The 22903-nt window shown below is 47.8% G+C and overlaps 1 protein-coding gene across 2 annotated transcripts in view; it reads right to left on the reverse strand.

Annotated features, from left to right (window-relative positions):
• The window catches only part of MBTPS1 (membrane bound transcription factor peptidase, site 1), a 45069-nt gene that overhangs the window by 20044 nt on the left and 2122 nt on the right, over nt 1-22903 (reverse strand). Inside the window, exons 2-11 of one of the 2 annotated variants that reach the window (XM_052655423.1) lie at nt 15425-15909; nt 14446-14703; nt 11477-11680; nt 9786-9896; nt 9279-9388; nt 7727-7843; nt 7225-7292; nt 3640-3742; nt 2576-2727; nt 1173-1334 (exon numbers count right to left, since the gene is read on the reverse strand). In XM_052655423.1, the coding sequence (XP_052511383.1) occupies nt 1173-1334; nt 2576-2727; nt 3640-3742; nt 7225-7292; nt 7727-7843; nt 9279-9388; nt 9786-9896; nt 11477-11680; nt 14446-14703; nt 15425-15608 (1469 nt within the window). In that variant the 5' untranslated portion in view covers nt 15609-15909. The remainder of the gene's footprint in view (nt 1-1172; nt 1335-2575; nt 2728-3639; nt 3743-7224; nt 7293-7726; nt 7844-9278; nt 9389-9785; nt 9897-11476; nt 11681-14445; nt 14704-15424; nt 15910-22903) is intronic. The other variant, XM_052655424.1, reaches the window with a different exon arrangement.

Here is a 22903-nt window from a genome sequence, read left to right on the forward strand (position 1 = left end):
AGAGCCAAATCTGGGACAACAGGAGCAATGAACAAACAAAGACATTAATGGATTATAGTCAGAGTGAAACAAGGATCTCTGTCCATGCTGATGTAACTGAAATAATAAGAGAGGAGGACAGCACTTCCTTACAGCAGAATTTCAGTTAATAAATGCACAAGGAGTGAGAGAAGCAGAAAATCGCCAGGGGCAATCTCTATATAAGAACCATTACAGGAAAGAACCATCTAAGGATACTAAATGTAGTGACGGAAGGTATAGCAAGAAGCAAGATCATCTTCAAGCGTGCACCCCCAAGACACTTCGCAGTCCCAGAGAGACAGAGAGCCCCTGCAGTGGACCGTGGCACAGCCTCTCCCACTGCCCAGCCCCGGACACTCCACCACATCTGTGCCAGGGACCGAGCGCAGCGGGCACCAGAGCCGGCCCCACCCTGGGGACTCAGCCTCCTCTAACAGTGACCTTGATTCAGGGATTCTCCGGGATGAGGAAAGATGTCAGACCTGTGCCGGCGTTGAGGGTCCTCTCCCCATTTCTCCCGCCTCCTCCCCCAGAAGATCTCTTGGCGCCTGCTTCCTGGAGGGTCCAGCCTGACACGTCACCTGAACCTCAGGATGCAGACAAGCACCGCCAAGAACAAAAGGAAGGGCACTGAGCCAATGAGCCCAGCTGGAGAAAACCAAGGACATGTGGCAACTAACCGCAGTGCCGATGCTGGCCTGGATCCTGGACCAGGCTGAGGAAAATCTGGGCAAAATCCAAACATAGCCTGCAGGTTAGCGGATGGTAATGCATCACTGTTAACTGCTAGGCTATGTGGCGTGTGCGATGGTTACATAAGATGCTAACACCAGAAAAGCCAGGGCAGGGCTGGAGTCCTGATGTACGATATATAAGAACGTCCATATGATTTTTGCAAATTTCTGTAAGTTTAAGGTTACTTCATAAAAAGTTTTACTAAGTAAAAAAAAGCAGGAATTCATTGCTTTAAATCACTGACATTACAAACAGCAGAATGTGGGGAAGTGGGGAGCAGTCCTGGTGTCCCAGCAGAAGCACCAGAATGAAGCTCCCCAAGGCCCCCAAGGCTTGTTGGTGGGGTGGGTTCTGTTTTGAGACAAACAGCCTGTGCTGAGGGAGTCCAGGAAGAGGAGAAAGGTGGGCACACCAACCTGGCCTGGGGCTTGTAGCTGTTGAGGATCTGATAGGCTCGGAGGAGATCCAGTTTGCCGTGGCCTTGCTCAAACATGTTGACACCGGGAAGCCGCCGGGCGGATGCGATCAGGGCCTGCTTCATGCTGGCTGGGTTTACCAGTTCACGTTTCTGGACTGTGCTGGGGGGAGAACCACATATGTGTTCATCTGTTCTTAGCAAAAGAAGGAAAACCAGACCATCCCTAACCCGTAGCAGTGCAATCACACGACCTCCAACCTTGCTCTGTATGTAATGGGATCTCCAGTAAAATTTGTGTAAGACAAGGGCAAACATGCTCATTTCTGCTCCTGTCTCGGGACTGACCACTTACCTCCTTCCAAGTGGCTGTGAGAGCATGGACTCTGGGCTTATACTAAACTGACCAGGAAAACATATTTTCCTACTAACTCAATACAGCTGGCCTCAGAGGTTGCAAGTAGGAGTTACAGTTCCTGACAGGTGGACACAGCCTGGCTGGGAGAAGGGGAGGATGGAGGTGGGTCCAGCAGGCACTCGATGCTGCGTGGCCTAGAGTCATGGCCAGGAGGGAAGCCCACTGCCCCACAGGTCTGTTTTGTCCAGAGACCCTAGTGGGTCGGGCCTGGTGGAGGGCTCAGCATCAGAACACAACTGGACTCAGGCAGCAGCACCCACTCTCGCTTGCTTTAGAATACCAGCACTAAAACACGTTCGTTTGTGTACCTACATGTTATTAATACAAGTAAACTATGACTCCCTAAATGCAGAGAAAAAATCCAGTAAACAGTAAAGAAAAATTCTCTCTCCATAGTTGCTAAGTATTTTTCTTCGAGGATGGCTGGTCTTGGAGTGTTACTGTGTTTTTTGCTAACAGGTCTAGATGGGAATCTGACTTCAGGAGATGTGAGAATAAAGTAGAACTTTTGGCAGAAACAAGAACTGCTCACAGCTCAGCCCGAGGCGGATGCCCTGCCCCTCCTGCCGACGGAACAAGACCAGGCTGCAGCTCTGGCGGCTCCTGGGGCTCTAAGACCAGAGCTGAGGAAGTGCTTCGCTGTGGCCTGGCATCTGCACGAGCTGCTTCTCACACTACAGAGCACTGCTGAGCCCCCAGAGGTGCTCTCCGCGCTGCAGGGAGGAGGAAAGCGAAGGCGACCTCCCCACTGAAAGCGTCATGCTCAGAGAGGCTGTGAGGCTGGGCACGGCGGGCATCGAGGACTCCCCTCCCGCCCCTGACAGCAGGAGACCAGACAGCCCCCACCCTCGGCAACGCCCCCAGGACCCTCGAGACAGACTCCTGGCTCCTGCAGACACAGGCGAGGCCCCGTGACAAGCTGGCCCGCCACAGGACTCGGCCCCTGGCCTGCTGCCACCTACCCCTCCCAACCAAGCAGCACTCACCTCAGCAGCAAGGTGACAGCACCAGCCACCACCGGGGAAGCCACGCTGGTCCCCGAGAGGGCCCGGCACCCCCCTTTCACACCCGAGCCCCGCACTCCAGCGCCGTAGGTGACAATGTCAGGCTTCACGCGGCCATAGCCTCCAGGCAGCTCCTGCAACAACAGCAGTGTGGTCTCCATCAGGCCCCCATGAGGGCATACAGCCCTTAGCAGTTATGAGTGAATGAAACCAGAAATGCCATCAGCTAAATAGCACAGCCTGAGCACGCTGCTGGTTTTCATCTGAAATTCACTGCAATTCAGAAGAAGCTTAAATGATCATACAGAAAATAAAATTATTTTTGATGTGTTTTTATAATGACCAGCATAATGCAATGCTCTACAGCATTTAAAAAATGAATATCTAAAATTTTGCTAACATGCAAGACTGGAAACTGATTTATAGCCAACTTAAAAACTAGAAATATGTTAGAAAAATCAGCAAGTTAAAATTAAAAATTAGGAAAAAAAAAAGACACATTTTCTTAATAAGGTAAAAAGTTATATGATACGACTGGCATTTCAATCTATCACCAGAAGGGAAAGAATGACTTAGAACAGTCAGTGTAGACATACAAGCAACCTAGGGTAAGACTTTAACTGAGTACTCTCTTAAGCTTCCCTGAAACTGGGGGAAATGAGAATTCCACTGGCACTTATATTCTGGAAGAAAGAACACACGTGAAGTGAAAACTCCTTCCTGGCCACCACACATAAATGGGCTCTGGACCTGCACACATGGGACACTGAGCAAAGATGTCTTCACCTGCAGCTTCGCAGATTATTCAGGAACATGTCTCAAAATGCCGTTAAAACACTTGCCTCGATAAAGGCCAAGGACACAGCAGGTGGGTGAGAAAGACCAGGACAGCGGGTACAGGTCAGGTGCCCGGCTGCCATCCGAGGAAGCATCTGCTCGGACGGGAGGGTGAGCCAGACGCATAATTACAGCTCATGGAAGTACACACACATGCACGCACACGCACACACACACAGACACTCCAGCAGGAAGAGAGCCCCGCCTACCCAGGTGGTCATTCCCCGTGAGGAGAAGCGGGCAATGTTGTCCTCAAAGTCGATGCCGCCCACTCCGATGACATCCATCTGGTCAGCAGGGTTGTTCAGAGTCCTGCATCAGGCACAGAAACACAAGGGGAGAGGACCGTTTTAAACGAAAGACTCAAATGAGGGCCAAGTCTGAGTCTGCAGCAGGCGCTCCTGTGACGCGACGTGGGCTGCGGCCCTGGCCACGCACCGCCACCTCTGCCAGCTCCATCTCCTCACACTGGACACCCTCTCCTTCTCGCCTTCCTTCCCGCCCTGTCGGCTTCCCACCCTCCTGCACCAGGCTCACGTCTCCCTCTACTGCCAGGCGTGAAGGAACACGCCCTCTGAGCTTCACAGGACCAGTCACTGGCACAGCATCACCTACGTACGCACCCTCACATCACCTCCCAACTGCTGCAAGTGCGTCCTCCTGCCTCCCCAGCTTGAGTCCAGATCCAGTGGAAGGAACTACAGCCACAGACGTGTCCCTGCCACCGTCAGAAACAAAGCTCTCAAAGGTCTCGGGTAGCTGTCCCCTCCCTCACAGCAACCATGGGGGCCACTCATCTCTCAGCAACCTGAGCTCCTCAGGGAGATGACACGGATGCACCAGGGAAGACCGTGCAATTCTCCCCAGCACCTCAAGGGCACTAGATCTACAAAGAAATGACGGTGAAGCGGGGGGAGTCAAGGTGGAAGTCAAGACGAAGCTGAACTTTTGGAAAGTATAAGAGCACCAGTTATGGAGCTTTGTCTATTTCAGCTCCACCACCAGTAAATGAACTCCGGAACCACAACTGGCTCCATGTAGCTGAAATGACACCAGCAGGATTCTCTGTTTTAACCCATGGAGTCGATCCTGGCACTGCCTCCCTAGCTCACCCACCACCAACACACTACCAGCTGGTTGTACAAAGGCACCACACTGATTTTTCAGTTGGCTGACAGTGAAAGTTTACAAATTTCTGTGACATCAGAGAGCAGAGATTAGGACAGAAATCACTGGCAGAACTTCCCACTGAAGCTAGTACCAAAGATTGCCACCTTCCTGCCCTCCCTCTCCCTGTCAGCCCCACACTTTGTGAGTGTTAAACCCTTAACATACAGAGGAAAGCATCGACAAAGCTTTGCTGGCGCTGAAAAGCAGGACGTGCAGCGTAGACTCCCAGGCACTATTTAGTCCAAGTGTCAAGGGGGCCACACCCCAGAGAGCTCCCAGAAGGGGTACCCACGGGGACAGATCAGGCAGTGCCAGACCTACAACACACAGCTTGGCTTCTTAGTGCATTACGGTCACCCAACCTGCCCTACCCAATGCCAGCAACAAGCCACACCCACTCAGGATGGGCCCTGGTGAGCGGGTACCACCCTCAGCCCGCCCACCAGCTGGTGGACTCTGGATCCCGTGAGGCTCCAAGGGCAGACACAAATCTGACACCGGGGCCGCCTCTCCTGGGATCCTTGCTAACACGCTGAGCACAAGTAGCTCTCTGATTAGAGGCTCCCACATGTGACTGCCCACAGGAGTACAAGGATTCCAGAAGAGCGACCAGCGTGTGCAGAGCAGTCAGGATGGCATGTGGAAGAGCTGGTATGAATGGAAAGGCAAGCCAAGGGTGTGGGGGCAGCGGGGGCAGTGAGCAGCAGGAGCAGGTGATGGCGACCGAAACATGGGGTCCCCAGGGAGACCCAGAGAGGAGCCAGACTTGGGGGAGATGTGCACAGGACAGTGAGCAATGAGGCCACAGCTGTGGAACTCTGCCTCATCCAACTTCCTGCCAGGACACAGCCACGCCCACTTGTCTATACACATCCACACCACCTTCACACTAGCAGGGTAGGTGAGCAAGCGCAACAAACACCACGTGGCCCACAGAGACTCCACTGTTTACTGTCTGCTGCTTTCACAGAAAGTCTGCCCACTCCAGGCTAGACTAGAGGAGACCCTGAAACCCAAGGAGAAACTGAGATCTGACCAGGCAGTAGCAATCCACCGCAGATTCCTAGTTAAGGAAACTGCTTGTCTGCATTTTAACAACAGAAACACGGAAAAAGGAGGGGAAAGGAGCAGCCACCGCTCACAGAGGCTCAGTGTCCACGGCGCTCTCCCTTGGCTGCCTCATGCCATCCTCCAGCCACCACCCTGAGGAAGGTCTCGTGCCCTCTGGAGCCACATGCGGTGGCCAGGCCTCAGGAAAGCAAAGGTCCCTCAGCCTAAGGACAGGCAGACCTGCCTGGCTCCGTCCCACATCCCCCGCGCAGGGAAGGGAGGGCTGGGGAAACTGAAGGCAGGAGAAGGGGCTGGAAACCAACAATAACGTGGGGGTGCTGAGCTGTGGATGGCTGGCCTTGAGCAGGGACATCAGAACTGGGGGAGGGGTAAATGGAGAAACATTAGAAAGAGAAGACAAGAGCGCCTAAAGAGAGATTGCTAAGTAACTGGTGTCTGTCACAGCAGAACTTAGTTGGGGACATGTTTATGCCACTCACACTCGTGAGTCACAACCTGGACCCCCACAAAGAGAGCGGGATCAATGACGGAACTGAGGCTGGAACCATGACCTGGAGCGCCATTAATTTCATCGAGTTCAGCCTAATCCTCCACCCTGGACAGTTTCACACATGCTGTCAGGGCTCCTGAGGCCTGCTCCATGCAGCCACACAGCCAGGACGCCACGCAAGACAGCACACAAGCTTTGCGGGGCACGAGCACACAGCCGTGCCAGCGGCTCTCCTGGACCGGGGCACGTGGGGGCAGGACTGAGCGTTCGGTTCTTCCCCTGCATCACCGCAAACCCCCTGCCACAGCACTGAACCGCACCCATCCCAGGAACCCATCAAGGACGATGACAGATGCCCCATGCCAAGTGTGTCAGCCCAAGACATTACTAGAGACGCTATTACAGAATAAAACTCGGAGCTGTAAGCAGAAAGGAAATTCGGATCTCTAACAGATACCGCCTGTGAACCAGTGACTAACGTCCCGGATCTCCGGTCACTCTGAAGTGACCTGACTCACCACACAACTGGGCACAAAGGGACCTGTCTGTGACACTGCTCTCTGCCCTCCCATCCGATCTGATCCTTCCCGTCTGTGTCCACCATGCCAGCCTGCACGCTCTCGTGTTAAGTTTTGCTGTATCCGCATCTTTTCCTAAAAAGGCAGGCATCTCATCTACCTCCTCACCCTGTGCCCCGTGCACAGTGGGTCTCAATAAATACTGTGGAACCCACTTATTTCTAGTAGATTTACTCTCCTGACTGCTTGCAGGAGTAAAAAGAGTAGAATAAAAACGTTAGGCCTCCAAATTGCTATTTCCAGTAAAGGTGGAAAAAAAAAATTACACAGAAACAAGACTGTCCTTGAGTCACAACCGCTGGAGTATGTGGGTACCTGAGATTCACTACTAAGTCTTTTTTGTATGTATTGAAAAGTTCCACAACGCCAAGTTTTAGATAGATACAAACAGGTACAAAAAAAATACAGAGACAGACAAACAACAGTGTTTCAGTTATTTCAAGAAAAAAGATACCTCTAAGGTCATTCCTATCAGAGATACTTACCCATAAAGAGGCCCATCATTGCCAATAGCAGAAACCATGATGACATTGTTAGCTGTTAACTCCCACACCTACAAAATTAGCAAGCATTTACTTATGAAAAGACATCACTTTTAGACAATCAACATATAAATGTCCAAAAACAACTTTCAAAAACAGAACTAAAACATAAGAGGTTCCCTGGAAGTGCAACATCGGGCCAGGACAGACATGGTACGTCTGGCAGCCAGTGTGTCTAGAAGAGAGACTCCAGGACACAGGTCCCTGCGGCAGAGCAGACCCGGGCTTTCCTGACACGCCCAGAGAAGACGGGCCTCATGCTCAGGTGAGAGGCACCAAAACGGCGCCGTGACCTGCTGCCCACAAGTCTCTGCAGCTCACGCCCTCAGAGCTGTCCCCACGTGGGTGACAAAGCCACCAGCAGGCTAGACGCCAAGCAAAGTGGGGAGGGAAGAGCAGGAGCTGCCACCACGCCAGCACAGGCCCCTGCAGAGACAGGGCCAACCTTGTCGACGAAGGGGTGGTCCATGAAGTCAGGGCCGCCGATGCTCAGGTTCAGCACGTCAACCTTCCTGAGGATGGCGTAGTTGAAGGCGTCCAGGAACCAGGACGTGTAGGAGACCTGGCCGTGCGGAAACAGGGCTTCAGGACTTGCAGTGAAACCTCCAAGTACCAGGCTGCCAGCGGCATGGGGCAGTCACGTGAACTTCAGAAAGAGGTCCCAAGAACCACGAAGGCTCCGCCAGGTACACTACACCCAGAGCCTCTGCTCCTCGGGCCTGGACGCCGGGGAGGGCAGGGTCCCAGGTCCTGTCCCGCCGAGTCTCACATCCAGCACCTTCCTGACCTTACAGCCCGCCTGCCCGCCCAGGGGAGACCCCAAACTTCTAGTTGCCGCTCTTGCAGAAGGACTTGTCCTAAGACACATCTATTCAGTTAAGTTTTTCCAAACAGTTTAACATATTTAATATTCTTTATTCCTAAACAGACTGAACGTCATTTCACAGAATTATTTCTCTAATAGTTATTATTTCTCTCATAGCTTCCTCAGAAAAGTTAAATTACTTCATGTACCACCATTCAGGTGCTTTATAAGATACAAAATTAAACAGAGTAGAAAATAATAGACTGAAAACAATGGAGTAAAGTGCTGGAGGGAATAAAGACTTTCAATCCAGAATTTGATACTCAGTTAAAATAGTTTTTTGAGAATAAAGATGAAATAAAGATATTTTCAGATAAACTAGAGCTGAGAGAAATCATAGCTAACAGACTGCATTACAAGCAATACTAAAGGCATCTCTTCATGCTGAAAGGAAATTATATGATGTGGAAACTTAGATCCACAGGTAAAAATAAAGAGCACTACAAATTAAAAGCGTGAATAAACATAAAATGTTAAAAAAAAGACAGTAGAAAGAGAATATGATTCAGAATTATGCTTTTTAAAGGCTCTTAAGACAATACAGTTACACTTGCTTGAATATGCAAAAAACATTCTAGGAGAAGAGGATATAAGCACAAAAGAAAGCATCACATGGGGGACTTGGGGAAGTGAGGTAAAAACCTGCTGGATGGGAGGGTTGGGAGAATTATCCCTGTGTGCCCTGGATGTTTGTGAATTATGTATTACCTGGGCAAAAATTAGACTTTAACAATAAATAACTAGCCAGGACCCTCCCTCTTTCCAGGAACATTTCCAAATGCAGACCGAGGGCGCAAGCTTCTAAATCCTCATGACCCAACATGATGCTGGGTGCTGGGCACAAGCGACCCCAGTCCAGCAAAGCAGCAAGAGCACAAACGTGGATTATCCTCAAGTACACGTGTGCCCGAGGCATGGTGGACAGGAGAAACGGGAGGGCAAGGAACCCCCCTGGAGTAGGGCCTTTGGTGTTCCGGTGAGGCTGGTGAAGGGGGCGGCGGGAGGAGGGCAAAGCCACGTGGGGGGCCGGGAGATGCTCAGCACCATGGATGTGCATTGCCTTTAAACCAGCCTGCTCTTTTCACATTGTAAAACCAATTCATTAAGTTTTAGGGGCCCTCAAAACACATACCTGATTGTTGGTAAAGACTCTGAAAATATGAAGTTCTGCGTCGGGAGCAAATCCCTGGCACTCTCTCATGCTGGCTATCACACCTGCCACGAAAGTGCCATGGCCCAACCCTGCTGTCCGAAAGGAAAAAGTCATGAAGCACGGCTGCTAATGTGGGCCATCGATTCAAACAGACTCCTTCTCCAAGTCCAAGACACAGTCCCCGGTGCCTCTCCAGGGCCTCCACTCAGAGTCTGCACCTCACCAGCCCCACCTCGGGGGCCAACAGCTTCTGCTCCCCCCAAACAGCAAGGATTCCTCCCACCAGGCAACCCCTCTCCTCAGTCACCTCCCAACCTCCTCTGAGATACTTAGAAAAGCTTCTGCCAAAGGCACAAAGCAACTTGGGTTTGTCTGAATGACTGTCATATACAGACTATTTAATCATTTACAAAGGAAAATCCCCTCAGCTGATAAAAGAGAGGATGGGAGCGACCAGAAATGCCCCTCAGGCCCCCGGCCACCCACCGTCGTCCAGCGTTCGCTCATTGGTCCAGTTGGTTCTCTCCTTCACGTTTTTGAAGTGGGGGTGCTTCTCACTTAGCCCAGTGTCAAACACGGCAACCCTTACATTAGTGCCTTATTCCAAGAAGAGAGTAGAATCGTGTTCAGAAAAACCACTGTTCTGGATTTTTGTGTATAAAATACATTCCCTATTGGGACCCACACAGAACACCAAGGGACCCAGAGGCAAAGCCTGCCCACAGAATGCACACAGTAGGGAGATGCCTGGGGCCTGGCTGAGCCAAGGCCAGCGAGAGGGACAGCTGAGGATGGCCGACACCAGCTGCTAAGTAAGACCCGTGGACACACAGGAAATCCCTCTGGCCACCCCTCAACCGTCACCCGCACCCGGGCGTGAAACCACCTCCCCCAAATCCTCCGCTGATGATGGACTGTCCTCTTCAGGCCATTTTCTCCAGGCTCCATTCCCCTTTGAGGGGCCCTGGGGGTAGTGCAGAGCACAAGGCCCTCACTCATAGGAGCGGGGGGCGGCTCCTCCTCCTGACAAGGACTCAGTGCTGTTCACTCATGACAACAACTCTGCAGACACGAGCTTTCACCCACATGCAGGGAAAACCACACTTAAAGGAAAACCACTATACTACACACTTTGCTATAATAACAAGTCTATCTCAGATACTGGCCAAAAGCCAAGTGCACCAATGTGAAATATGACTGATACTGTCAGATCAAGAAATTCTAGAAAATACGTAGGAAAAAAAATACAATATACTCATATTATTTAAAAGCTAACAGGAGTAAGCCTTGATACGTGAATGTCTTTCCAGTAAGAGAATTGTGTTTACGTATCAATACTAAATATTAAATAATCAATTTACAATGAAATAACCATCAAAGTATATTGTTTCCTTTTTTTAAATGCACACACAATACTAGAAAATAGCTAGTGTGGGGGAAATAAAAAATGCTTTTCTGATGATTAGAGATTTTCTGTTTTGTGAAGCTTTTGCCCTAAAAAGATAAACCAAGAGGAAATCATCATTTAATAAAATGTCAGTCTCCTGAGTGTTAAGTCTGAGCAGGGGTAAGGTCTCTGGGTCTCTAAGCCAAGGAGAAATGGAAAGACACTAAGACAAACTGTGACGTACCAGGGGCCAGAGACATGAGCTGATGTTTACGACCCAAACTTCCACATCAGTTTGAATTTTCTGCCATGATTAATCAGTAAGAAAAAACATCTGATTGGCTGTGAGTTCTATTTTCTAAGAAACAGTCTTTAATATTGTTTCCTGCTCTGAAACAAAAGATCACAATCTCGACAATCACTTAGCCATGCTGCACACAGGCCACTGCATGCGAGGATGAGCTCAAATCAAGGTGACATCTCTGGATCTGACTTCCTTCCCCGGGAAATGACAGAACTCCACTGGACTGCCAGTCAGCCCCGGCGTGGGCAGTAAGTACTGTGTCTGCTCACGTGCAACAACAGGAAAGAACATGCCCTGACCACCTCAGAAACATAAGACACACAAAGTCAGCAGGACTAGACAAAAACAGGAGCTGCCACCCACACGCTGGACAAAGGGACAGCTGAGTGCGTCCAGCTCAACCTGCAGAAGCAGATGCATGAGGTGGCACACCCTCAGCTACAGATGCTGGAGAGGGAGGAGGCCTGTCCGGCCCCCCACACCCACCTGTGTAGCCCATCTGCCACAGCACGTCGGCCTGCAGCGTCTGGGCGACCTGGCGTGGGATGGCCCTGAGCAGCCGCCGACTCGAGTGTCTCCCAGTGGCGTGCCAGAAGCCGGAGCCCAGGGAGAGGCTGGCCCTGCGCAGGGGCCGTGACGACTGCCACTTCTGGCTCCAGCGGGTCTCGTTACAGGGCGGGCCAGGCTCAGCTGCAGGCAAGGAAAGAGAGCAGAAACTCAGGATGCATACCTGTCAGGGGAAACTCCTTCCACCAGTGCAGTGACCCCCTCCTGAGACCCCCGTGCGGGAGACACACTCTCTCCCCTCTGCTAGAAGGAACTTCTCAACACAGTTACATCCACAGGACATTATTTAGCCACCACATTCTTCCCAAACAGTTCTTTACCTGGAATCTTCTCACCAATAAGAGGGAGAGAGCAACTGATAAAATGATTACTTCTAAAGAAATAGTCAGTTTTGATACTGAAATTGAAGAAATGCTTGGTATTTCACCAACCACTTATTCTCCATGAACCAAAGGGGTGGGGGGGGGGGGGGGGGGGGCGGGGCAGAGTGCAAGAAAACGTGCACCAAGGAACGGTGCAGTTTCTCCATTTACTGTGTGATCTCAGACAGGAAGAAGTCCCGTGACCCCAGGACACCTCGCTCCGACCTTGTCCTACTGTGGCCTGTTCAAGGTCCTCAGCACGAGTATCTACTAGAACATCGCCCTTCAAAAACCAAAACACCTACACAGGCCTCGGGGAGACCTGCTGGGGGCAACATTTTACATCTTGATTTTGTTGGCAGGTACTTGATTGACTGCACTTTTATCAAGACCTGCCAAACTGTGCACTAAAAAGCATGAATTTTACCATCTGTAAGCATTTGTTTTTTAATGGAAGAAAAAAGCAGAAATATCACAAGGGTGTGCCTTTACCTTTCAAAAACCATGCTATAAAGAAGAAAAAAACATATTTCAAACCCTTCTCTAGAGGACCACCTGTAATACTACTGAGGTTCAGTTTCTAAAGGAAGTTATTATCGCTCTCCTTCCAGTCTCACCAGGCTACACCCATGAAAATACAAGGACCTGGAGAAATACACAGTTGTGTCAATTCCATTAAGTGACTATTTGCACACTGCAACTGAAACGATTCTGCACTGACCCTCCCATATTGACTCTGTGCCTTCAGTCCACAGCCAGGGCACTGACTGAAGGACAATATTCAGACCAAGCAGGGTCTGTCATGCTCTCCCTCCAGCAGACCATACTACACCCGGAGGACTCGGTTCTGGCTTTACTCGTTAGGAGCAATTTAGAGAAAACGGGACATATTTGCAAGCAAGCCATTAAAAGGGTAAGGCCAGGTCCTATGAGTAGCCCCTGAAGGAACTGGTATCTATTATCCGAGAGACAAGTAACAGATAGGGGACACCAATCTGTCCTCCAAACGCCTCGCAGTGCTGTCTCGTGGAAATCAGGTCAGCTCTGTCTTACAGCCCACCGAGACCAGGGGTGGGATCCAGAGTGTGACAGGTTCCCACCCTAAATAAAGCAAAGCATTCTAACAACAGAGCCACAGAAAACTGAGTTGGGTTTTTTGGCTGGACCATGCAGCATACAGGATCTTAGTTCCCTGACCAGGGATTGAACCCAGGCCCCAGCACTGAACGCTCAGAGTCCTGACCACTGGACCGCAAGGGAATTCCCCAAAATGAACATTTAACATCTGCTTATAACAGCCCAAGAACTCTGCTAAGCTCTCTTCACATGCACTATTTCCTTTCACCGTCAGAAGAACTCAGGTGGGTAGCATCATCTCCATTTTCTGGATGAGCGGAAGCTTAAAGAAAAGATGCTCACCACAGGTACCCACAGCTCATGACCAGAGCAAGAGGTACATCACTTCCTTTCAGGGCAGCCCAGCAGCTGACAACCATGCTGGAGAGGGCACAGAAGGGGACCCCGAACCATGAAGCTCCATATACTCCCCATGCTACCACATTTCCTAAAATATTCTGCAGCTCTTTAAAGAATAAAAAGACACAAGGCATACATTTGGCTAACTGCACAGGTCTGATTTGTTTTTATCTTCATGGATTGCTTTGAGGTGACGGCTTTTCAAAGAGAACACACAAAACATGGACTAATGGAAAGAGCTCTGCAAGGTCAGACACCCCTGAACTCCGCAGCTGGCACGTGAACTGGCTTGTCCCCGGGTGTGTTTTTAAACCTCAGAGGCTCTCAGCCTCTTATTTCGTTTCCCTTCTAATGAAAGAAACAACAATAAGCAGTAACAGCTATTATCTATTTGCTACCCCAGTTTCTGACGAACAGGGAAAAACCCTTTCCCCTGCAAGTACTACACCTGCTTTGGAAACTAGCATATTCTAATCCTCACTTGGTTATCTGAGAACGAACTTCTCTCCACAGGCCCGTCGTAAGGACTCGGGGAGTGAGCCCTGGAGCTGAAAGGGACTCAGCAAATTCCATCCCCGCACGTGCCCGGCTTCCAGCTTCAACAAGCCCAGCTGAGGCACAAAGGTGCACGGTCAGGAGGGTCTGAGAAAAGCAAAATGAAACCCAAAGAAAAGGCATTTTGCCAGATGCATCCAAAATAAAAACTCGCACTGCAAGACACAAAATGCAAGCAGGGAGACTCAAAGACACCATCTTAGTTTCCAAGCGTGAAGGGGCGTCAGGGCCTCACAGCCTGAAGGCTCTGAGAGAAACCTGGTGAAAACCTCTTCCCACACAACAGAGATCATTCTTACTGCAAACTTTCAATCAGAAGCACAAAGTCTCTTTTCTGGTTTGTTTTATTCCTGCTGAGAAAGTGTTCACAGCTGATGAAAGACGCGGTGTTCACTGTACTATTTCTCAGATACTGCCCTGTGTCAACACACACAACCCCTCTGCTTCCAGCACAGCAGAGATGCACACAGACCAGCCCTCGGGAGCAGTACTCACCCTCCATGTACTTGAGGGAACGAAAGACTTTCCGCTGGGGTGTTACCCGCTTGATGTTTGGATGGTCTTCAAGAGTCAGCAGCCCCGCCTTCTGTTTCTCTTTTATCTGAATCACCTCAAAATCACTAGGGTAGTCACTGGATGGATTGTTTCGAGGTATAATTCTCCAGTTGTCAATTGCACTGCTCTTCAGGGCGCTTGAAATAAATGAATTTCTAGCTTTGGCCGTAAAGTATCCATTGAAAGCCACAATGTACTCTGAAATCAATGACCACAAAATAAAAATAAGAACTTACAAACCTATATTATGACATTATACAAGAGTATATCTAATATAACGTTTTCCCGGTAAAAGAAAACATATATATCATAAAACCTACAGGAGAAAGAGCAGTAAACAGACTAAACATCCTGGATGGCAGTTTCCAGAGTTCTGAGCTACAACGATCTGGATGAACCCCACTGATCACAGGACACATCACTCAAAACCAGACACCTGAGCTACTTTTCAAACACCGAATGTTAACAGAAGTTTGAGCATATGACAGAGAAATGCACGTAAGGTTTCAAGGAAGAAGGAGGAATTCAGAGAAGTGAAGGCTCTCTTCTTCCTGAGAAGTTAACGAAACTTAGGGCAGATCTTATAAGACTCATTGCTTAGTTATTCACAACTGGTCACATAAACTTTCAGCCCCTCCAAAGTCCCTCACCAGCTACCATGACATCTGTCCCATGGAATCCAAGTTTAGGGAAATAATTCAGAATGTCAGTTTCTTTGCTTTATATAAAATAATTAAACTGAAAAACCAAACCAGCAGAATATACAAACACTACGCTCTCAGCCCATTTGACATTCATTGCAGAAGAGAGGGAAATGTTTTTGGCAAAAGTTAATGTTTATAATAAATCTGAAAAAAGAAAACAAAAAAACCCAACACACTGAGGGGGAAGTCCCTAACATTTAAAATAATATCATTACCATATTCCACAACCGTTGAGGAGAACTCCACCTTCAAAGCCAGGTGGGAACAGCCGGGGCATGGGGCCTTTTCAAAAGGTTTTTTTTCCAGTCTGTCGCCCAGATGCTTCTTCCCGCAGAGCAAAACCACCAGCAGAAGCAGCCAGATGTTGACAAGCTTCATGGTCGTAGTGAGTATGGTCATAAAATCGCATAAACTCAAATCGCACTTTTTTCTTTCTTGATTATAAGTTAATTTCTGTTTCAGCTAAAAGCTGAAACATTACTGATCCGCCATTTTACAGTCTTGTCCAACGTAAATAAAAGTTAAATTTCATGGCCCCTTGTGGCTTGGCCTGAAACAAGGCTTTCATTTCTTTCTTCGTTTCTTCTCCATCTTGGGCCTCAGGCTTCGCTCACTCTGGCCCAGACCCCCGAGTCCTACACTCCATGTGCACCACGGAACCAAAGGCCAGCGGGGATGAGTGATCACTCTGTGAGCCAGTCTACAAAACAAAGCAAGCACACAGGGACATGAGCAGCACACCAACAGAGCCACGGAGGTTTCGCGGTCTCTGAAATTTGGATAAGAGGGTCTAAAAGCCACACCAGCTATAAGACAAAACAAATGCCTGATGCAACCAAGAAACATCTATGGGCTCATTTTAATTTAGTTACTCCTCACCCCTTTCAGGGGGAAAAGAAAGTTTTAAGACAGCTTCAAAAATAAAACAGGATAAATGAGAAAAACGGAGGAAAACAAGAATAACAAATAACCCCCAGAATACTAAGCACATTAGCCCTGAGCTAATGAATGGGAATCATGACTCTGCTCAAGTTCCTTCCCTTTGCCTCAATTTCAGATTCTTGTCTTTCCCTATCATGTGCATTTCTTTATCCCCAGGGCGTTGCCCTAATCAGCACTTTAATTCCCCATGTGTATTTAATTCCCCATGTGCACTGTTAGTCCCTCAGTGTGTTGGGCTCTTTGCAATCCAAGGCTCCTCTGTCTATGGGATTCTCCAGGCAAGAACACTGGAGTGGGTTACCAATTAAATTCCACCAGTTTTTCAAGTAAAAGCTTGGTACACATCCTTCTCTTTCTACTGTAAAAGTAACACCTAAGAACAGACTAATTTCCATACAATTCATGTACCTACCAACCTCTAAGACACACTGTGCTTTGAAATTACTCAAACTATACTTTTTCAGGTTTTGAAGTATTTTCTGCCAATTCTTTGAAGAGAGCATGGAAAAGTTTTTATTGTCAGTAAATGTATTTTACCTGAAGCCTCAACTTGAAGACTTTCAACCTGTGTTATAAAATCAGATTCTCTCTTTACTGGATGTGGTATGAAAGGACGGACAGTTGGTGAGGTAAAAGCTGTTGCCAGAGAAAAATGTGATATGAGTATTAAATTGCATGTAAGCACAAATACCTTTCAAAACATCTGAATGGCAAAGAAAAGGGTAATTCTTCACAGTGAAGAACAGAGCAGCAGTTAAAAAACAAAAACACAGGCTGTAGCACGTCCAGAAACCATACTGCACAGATCACATCAGAGACAGAAATAACCCAGCAGGGGAAACAGAGCAATGAGGCGATCCTTCCTTCCATAGCTACTTGTTTCTAAGAAGAAAACATTTAGGACAAGGAGTCAGCCCCTTTTTGAGAGAGGTGTGTCAAGGTATTAATAAACCCATTCTTCCGGCAGAAACTGGTATCTGAGAATAACAAGGGGTTTTGTGGTTTGTAGGCCTATTCACGTGTGCTTCTATAGGAAGGCACTGATGAACAAGAAAACAGTGATAAATACAAATAAGCAGTTGGAGTATCTAAACAATCTTTGCAATAATAATTAGTACATTCATCATTATAATAACAAATGAAATGAAAAGCAGGCCTAACTCGAACTGGAAACCAAGGTTGGTGGAACAGAGTTAATCAGATAGAAATGAAACATTAAAAGCTATTTTCATAGCCACACGGAGAACAAGAGAATGTCAATCATATAAACAATTAAAAACAATGACCAGAAGAGAAAGATTGAAGAAAAGCAACAGGGGACACCAAAAGCCACCCCAACCTGTTTTAGAGGAAGCCACGTGGGAGTGAGCCCCAAGTTTCTGTTCATATTTGGTCCTCACAGCAAGGAGGTATCACAGAATACAATTACCTGAAGCATACACCTGGCTCATCGTATTACAGGTCAAAGACCAGAAAGCTAATCACAGTGATAAAGGCTCGTGTGATATAGCAAATGAACGTACAGTGAAAAAACAATTCAAAAATAAAATACAAATAGAATGCTACAGAATCTATGACACATTTGGACCGGATACCACACAAATATTAGTGAGCGACACTAGTGAGCAAATGTTAGACTCAGTAAGTTGAGTTACATCAACTTTCATTAAACCTGTTCCAAAATAATTCACACACAGGTAAAGACAACGAACTTAAAAGTCAGCCTGTGGGGAGAGAAGGCTGATGCTCTCTTACAACTGAGGCAGTGGCCACGCCATCACTGGGGGTGGCAAGGCCAGCCCCTAGCTACGGACCTCTGCAGCCCTGGCCTGTCTGCTTTAAAGATACGGTGCCCTGCTCCTCCGTGGGGCTCTGGAGGCACCCCTCACCGTGTCCACGATGGCTCCTTCCACTCACTCCCCAGTGCAGACCTGGAGAGCACGCTCCCCCGGCCAAGCAGACCATCTAGTAGCAAACACACATGCAGCAACAAGCACAGGTAAGCACAGAGGATGGACACACAAACACCTACACAGACACACAGGAAAAGAAAAACGCTTTTTATAAAAGCAACAGGCTGAGGACAAGGCGGCAGGTGTTGGTGGGAGAGCCTCAGCAGCCCAGCCTGTGTGGAGTGATGGAGACGGCGGTGGGGGCGGGGGTGGGGGGGGGGGGGAATGCCCTGGCGAGGGGCGTCAGAATCTGAGTGAGGGGTCAGCAGCGACAGAAGGACACTGATTCGGTCAAATAAATATTTTGTAGAGAATGGGAGGCACCTTTCTCACCGTCAGAGAAGGAAGTCTCAAACGTGAAGGGAAACACTGGAATGAACCATGCAGGATGACAATGGGTGAATGCAAGGTTTTCAACAGATGTAGAAACATTCACTCGCACCAACAAATGGACGTGTATCTCTTAGCTCTGTCTGCTCAAGGAAAGAGCACAGGGGCAGCAATATTCTCACAGGAGGGACCCCCTCACCCCCACTAGTGCCCAGCACTGCTTTTCCAAACACTATACTCCACTGGAAGAAACCAGGCTCCTTAGAGAGCGAGCGAGTTTCAGGCTGGGCAAGGTAAAAAGAGACAAATCTGGAATATCTGTGGCAAAGAGGAAGTAGGGCTCCAGAACGGTGGGGAGGGTCACAGGGGCCCGCTGGGATCTGAGCATCAAAGTAAACAGTGACAGTAACAGATCTTGACCCACTGAAGACAAAAGGAAAACACGAGTCCACCATGGCATTACACACAGAAAAGACACTGAAGTGCAAAGAGGATTAAGCTCTTCTCATGATCTCAGAATGCCTCCCAACAAAATCCTGAGTTACAAAAGGAAGTAGAGGAATGCTAGGATGGAGATGCTTCATCAAGTTAACCAGAGATGGGACAAACAGACCCGGGTCCACCAGGCAGACGTGGTGGAAGAGCCTGGCATCTCCTGAGGCGTTCCTGCCAAAGACACACAAGTTGAATCAGGTCATGAGGAAACATCAGGACCCAAACTGAGGGACATCTTTCAGAACAACTGGCCTACAACCTCCCTAAGTACTGAGGGAATGAAAACCAAGGAACGGCTGAGATTAGGTTCCAGACTGAAGGCAACTCAAGACTCTGAACTGGATCCCTTTGCTGTGAGGATGTTACTGGAACAAACAACTGGCAAAACCTGCATGGGACCAGCCTGTGATTAGATGGTGGGGGAGTATCATGACTAACTGCTGGACTCCGAAGGCTGCCGTGGTTATGGAAGAAGGTCCTTGCTCGCAGGATATGCCCGCTAGAGTAATTGGGGATCAAGGGCATCAGGTCTGCAACTTACTTACAAATGCAGAGAAAAAAGGGCTTGTACTATTCTTCCACCCTTTCTGAAATGGTGGAAATGGTTTCCAATATATACAAAGGAAAAAAAAAGGCCCTATATTTAGTCTCAGCTGCTAGGACTGCCCTCAATGAATCTGCAAATGTAGGGGAGGTGTGGAGGCAACTTTAAGCCTAAGCCTCTTGCAGACTCAGTCTGCACCAACCGGTGTATGCACAACCAGACCACGGACCTCGTCAAGCAGATTTACAGCCATCAACTGTCACACAGAACGACACCTGACATCCCAAGATACGTGCTGAGCTACTCAAAGAGAAACTGCAAGTATTTCTCATTCAGAGGAATTAAGGAATTGAGATAGTGAACAACTGCTAGAATCAACCCCGGTGACTCTGTAATTTACATCATAAAAGTCAAGTAACATTTTGACAGACAAAACTGAGACAGCCAGATAAAATGAAATCAAGTTTAAGAATTCAACTTGAATACTTTCCTAGTTTGCTAGTGAATGTCAAAAACTCTTATGACCTTTAAGAGTGGAAACTTGTCAGTACGGGAATGTGAAAAACTTTTAGCCTGACAAATTCGGTAATAACAACAATGAACACATACCGAGCACTCAGCATGTGGCAGACACTATCCTATGTAATGTGCATGTATTAACGCACTTAATCCTTACAACAATCTGTCCCCACCCCACTTTCAACAAGAAAACTGAAGCCTCAGCACTGCCTGGAGTCACCTGGCCTCCGAGTGGGGAAGCTGGGCTGGGAACGTGGGCGGTCTGGCTCCAGAGGCCACACTCTTAAGAGGAAGGTTACCCGGCTTTCCTGAAATCCACAGAAGTATGAATCTGAGAGCACACAATTTATTTTCAAGGCTTTTAACTGGGAAAAATTAGAGACCACCTAAAATGCAACAGAAAACTAGCTAAATAATTCATGTATATTATGGAATGCAATAGAGCAATTTAAAATCAGGCTCCTTGGGAAGGCTGAATAATGGTTCCCAAACGATGTCCACATTCTTATCCGCAGAACTTATGAATGTTACTTTATATGGCTGAAAGGACTCAGCAGGTATAACTAAAAGGATGTTCTGAAGGGGAGAGCATCCTGGATGGTCCATCTGGGTCCAGCATAACGACAAGAGTCTTTATAAGAGGGAGGCAGGGGAGTGATGGTGGGAGCGTGAGGCTGAAGTGATACCAGGAAGAGGTCAGGCACCGAAGTCTGCAGGTGCCTCTGGATGCTGGAAAAGGGAGGGAAACACATGCTCCCTGGAACTTCCAGAAGGAATGAAGCTGACACCTTGACTTCAGCCCAGTGAGACTGATCTCAGACTACTGACCTCCAGAACTGCAAGACAACAAATCTGTGTTATTTTAAGCCAACAAGTGTGTAGAAATCTGTTACAGCAACCACAGGAAACTAACATATTTCCCAGAGAATATGGGGGAAGTGCTAATGAAATATTAAGTAAAACAGTTAATGTGATCCAAATTTTCATTTTTAAATATCTATCTATATGCACCAGGGAAAAAGATAACTTTGTGCAATAAAACTTGCACAGTCAAAATGTTAAAGATGTAATTTCAATTATACACATAGCAGAGCTTAAAAGGGATCTGCATGTGTGTGTGCTAAAACACTTCAGTCATGTCTGACTCTCTGAGACCCCATGCGCTGTAGCCCACCAGGCTCCTCTGTCCATGGGATTCTCCAGGCAGAAATACTAGAGTGGGTTGCCATGTCCTCCTCCAGAAAAGGCACTTAAGGTTATGCTTTCAGCTAGTTCATTCTAAACAGATTTGCCATCTGTAACATCACTTACATATAGGGCCTGGCCCTAACTGCTGACTGGATTTAATTCCTATAAATTCTTTATGTAGAAGGCCTGGTTATTTTTCCGTACAAAGGTACACCCTAAAAGATGGTATTTAACATTATGGATTTTCCATAAGTATAATTATGTCTCTAATACGGGTACAATCAAAAAATACTTGACATTAAATACTAAATGTAAAATACAAAGCTCAAATAGCTCAAATAATACAACGCCAGGAATAAGATTCAATGGGATGTGGATAAGAGGGAGACCAAGTAGAGATGTATTACCTGGGCAGGCAATAGTCAACATTCCTTACAGCCCAGAATCTTCTATTGTGCATTATAAAACAGTGTCACTAGGATTATGATTCTGGGTATAGCTAAAGTACATACAAATTTGTTTCTTTGCAAATAATTGAAGAGCACAAGTCAAGGAAATGACTTTTATCACCCAACAGTCATCTAATTAGGAAGATGTGCCTTGCTTTTTAATGACCCTTTACTGAAACAGATCCAGAGAAAATTGTTTAGGTCACAAAAGGGTACCATTCAGTTCAATCAAAATTTGGCTGTAAAAATACCACTTTCATAACTAATTGCACACTTGACTGTATTACCATTGTTTAACAGGCTAACATTTGAGAGATGCCAGACCACAATATCTTAAAACAAAGGTGTATTCTTAAGCCTGATTGAACCATTCATTCTGGCACATTCAGCCATCAGTAGGTTTTATAGGGGGAAATTCAGCCCTGCAAGTCAAGAGCACCAAAGTCCAGAGTCATGGTCCACACTGTTTTTATTGTCTGCTCTTTCACAGAGGCTGCTGCTGTCTCCTCACTCTCTTTACCCTCCCACCATCCAGGACCAGCCAGCCACACAGGAGGCTCGCACTTGCCGCATCTTAAACTCATTCCTTAACCTTAGGCAAAAAGACATCCTCGATATTAATAAACCAAGTGAACAGATTTCTGTATCAGGTCAAAACTAATTAGGCCACAGAGAGGAGGAAATCAGTCTCAAGCTGACTCAGACCATACACTGAGGGACCAAGGTCCATCTCCCATTCTTAATATTTCAAGTCATCAAGGGCTGGACTTGCCAAGTTCTTCCAATAAAATATATGCAGAATCTCAACTCTCTCCTGATGTAAAGGGGCAGATGCAAATACACCCCCCCCCTACTCCACTTAAAGCACTGCACCAGGAGCCACATGCAGTCTATTGGGCCTGCAGCCTCTAGTTACTCTGGCACTGTGGCTGCCACACAAAGGAAAGAGACAGCAGGTGGGACAAGAACCATCTCCCACCAGACTGACAGACAAGGTAATCACACAACATGAGAAGGACGCGAAGAGGATGATCAAACCTCCTGACTTTTCAGAAGGGAGCCTGCAACATCCCATGGGGTCCAAGGAGCTTCTAAGGCTCTGCAAGCACTAGACTAGAAATGCTTTCTTTACAGACGCAACCAATTCTTGATTATAAGAGTACTTGGGGAGCACAAGGGAGTTAGCTTAGGGCCAGGGTCCCACCTGGCCAACCCAGGTGTCCCCCTCCCCACCTCTAACAAAAAGGGCCCTAGCCATATGCTTCATACATGGCA

This window comes from Budorcas taxicolor, chromosome 18, assembly GCF_023091745.1.
Source record: "Budorcas taxicolor isolate Tak-1 chromosome 18, Takin1.1, whole genome shotgun sequence".
Lineage (NCBI taxonomy): Eukaryota > Metazoa > Chordata > Mammalia > Artiodactyla > Bovidae > Budorcas > Budorcas taxicolor.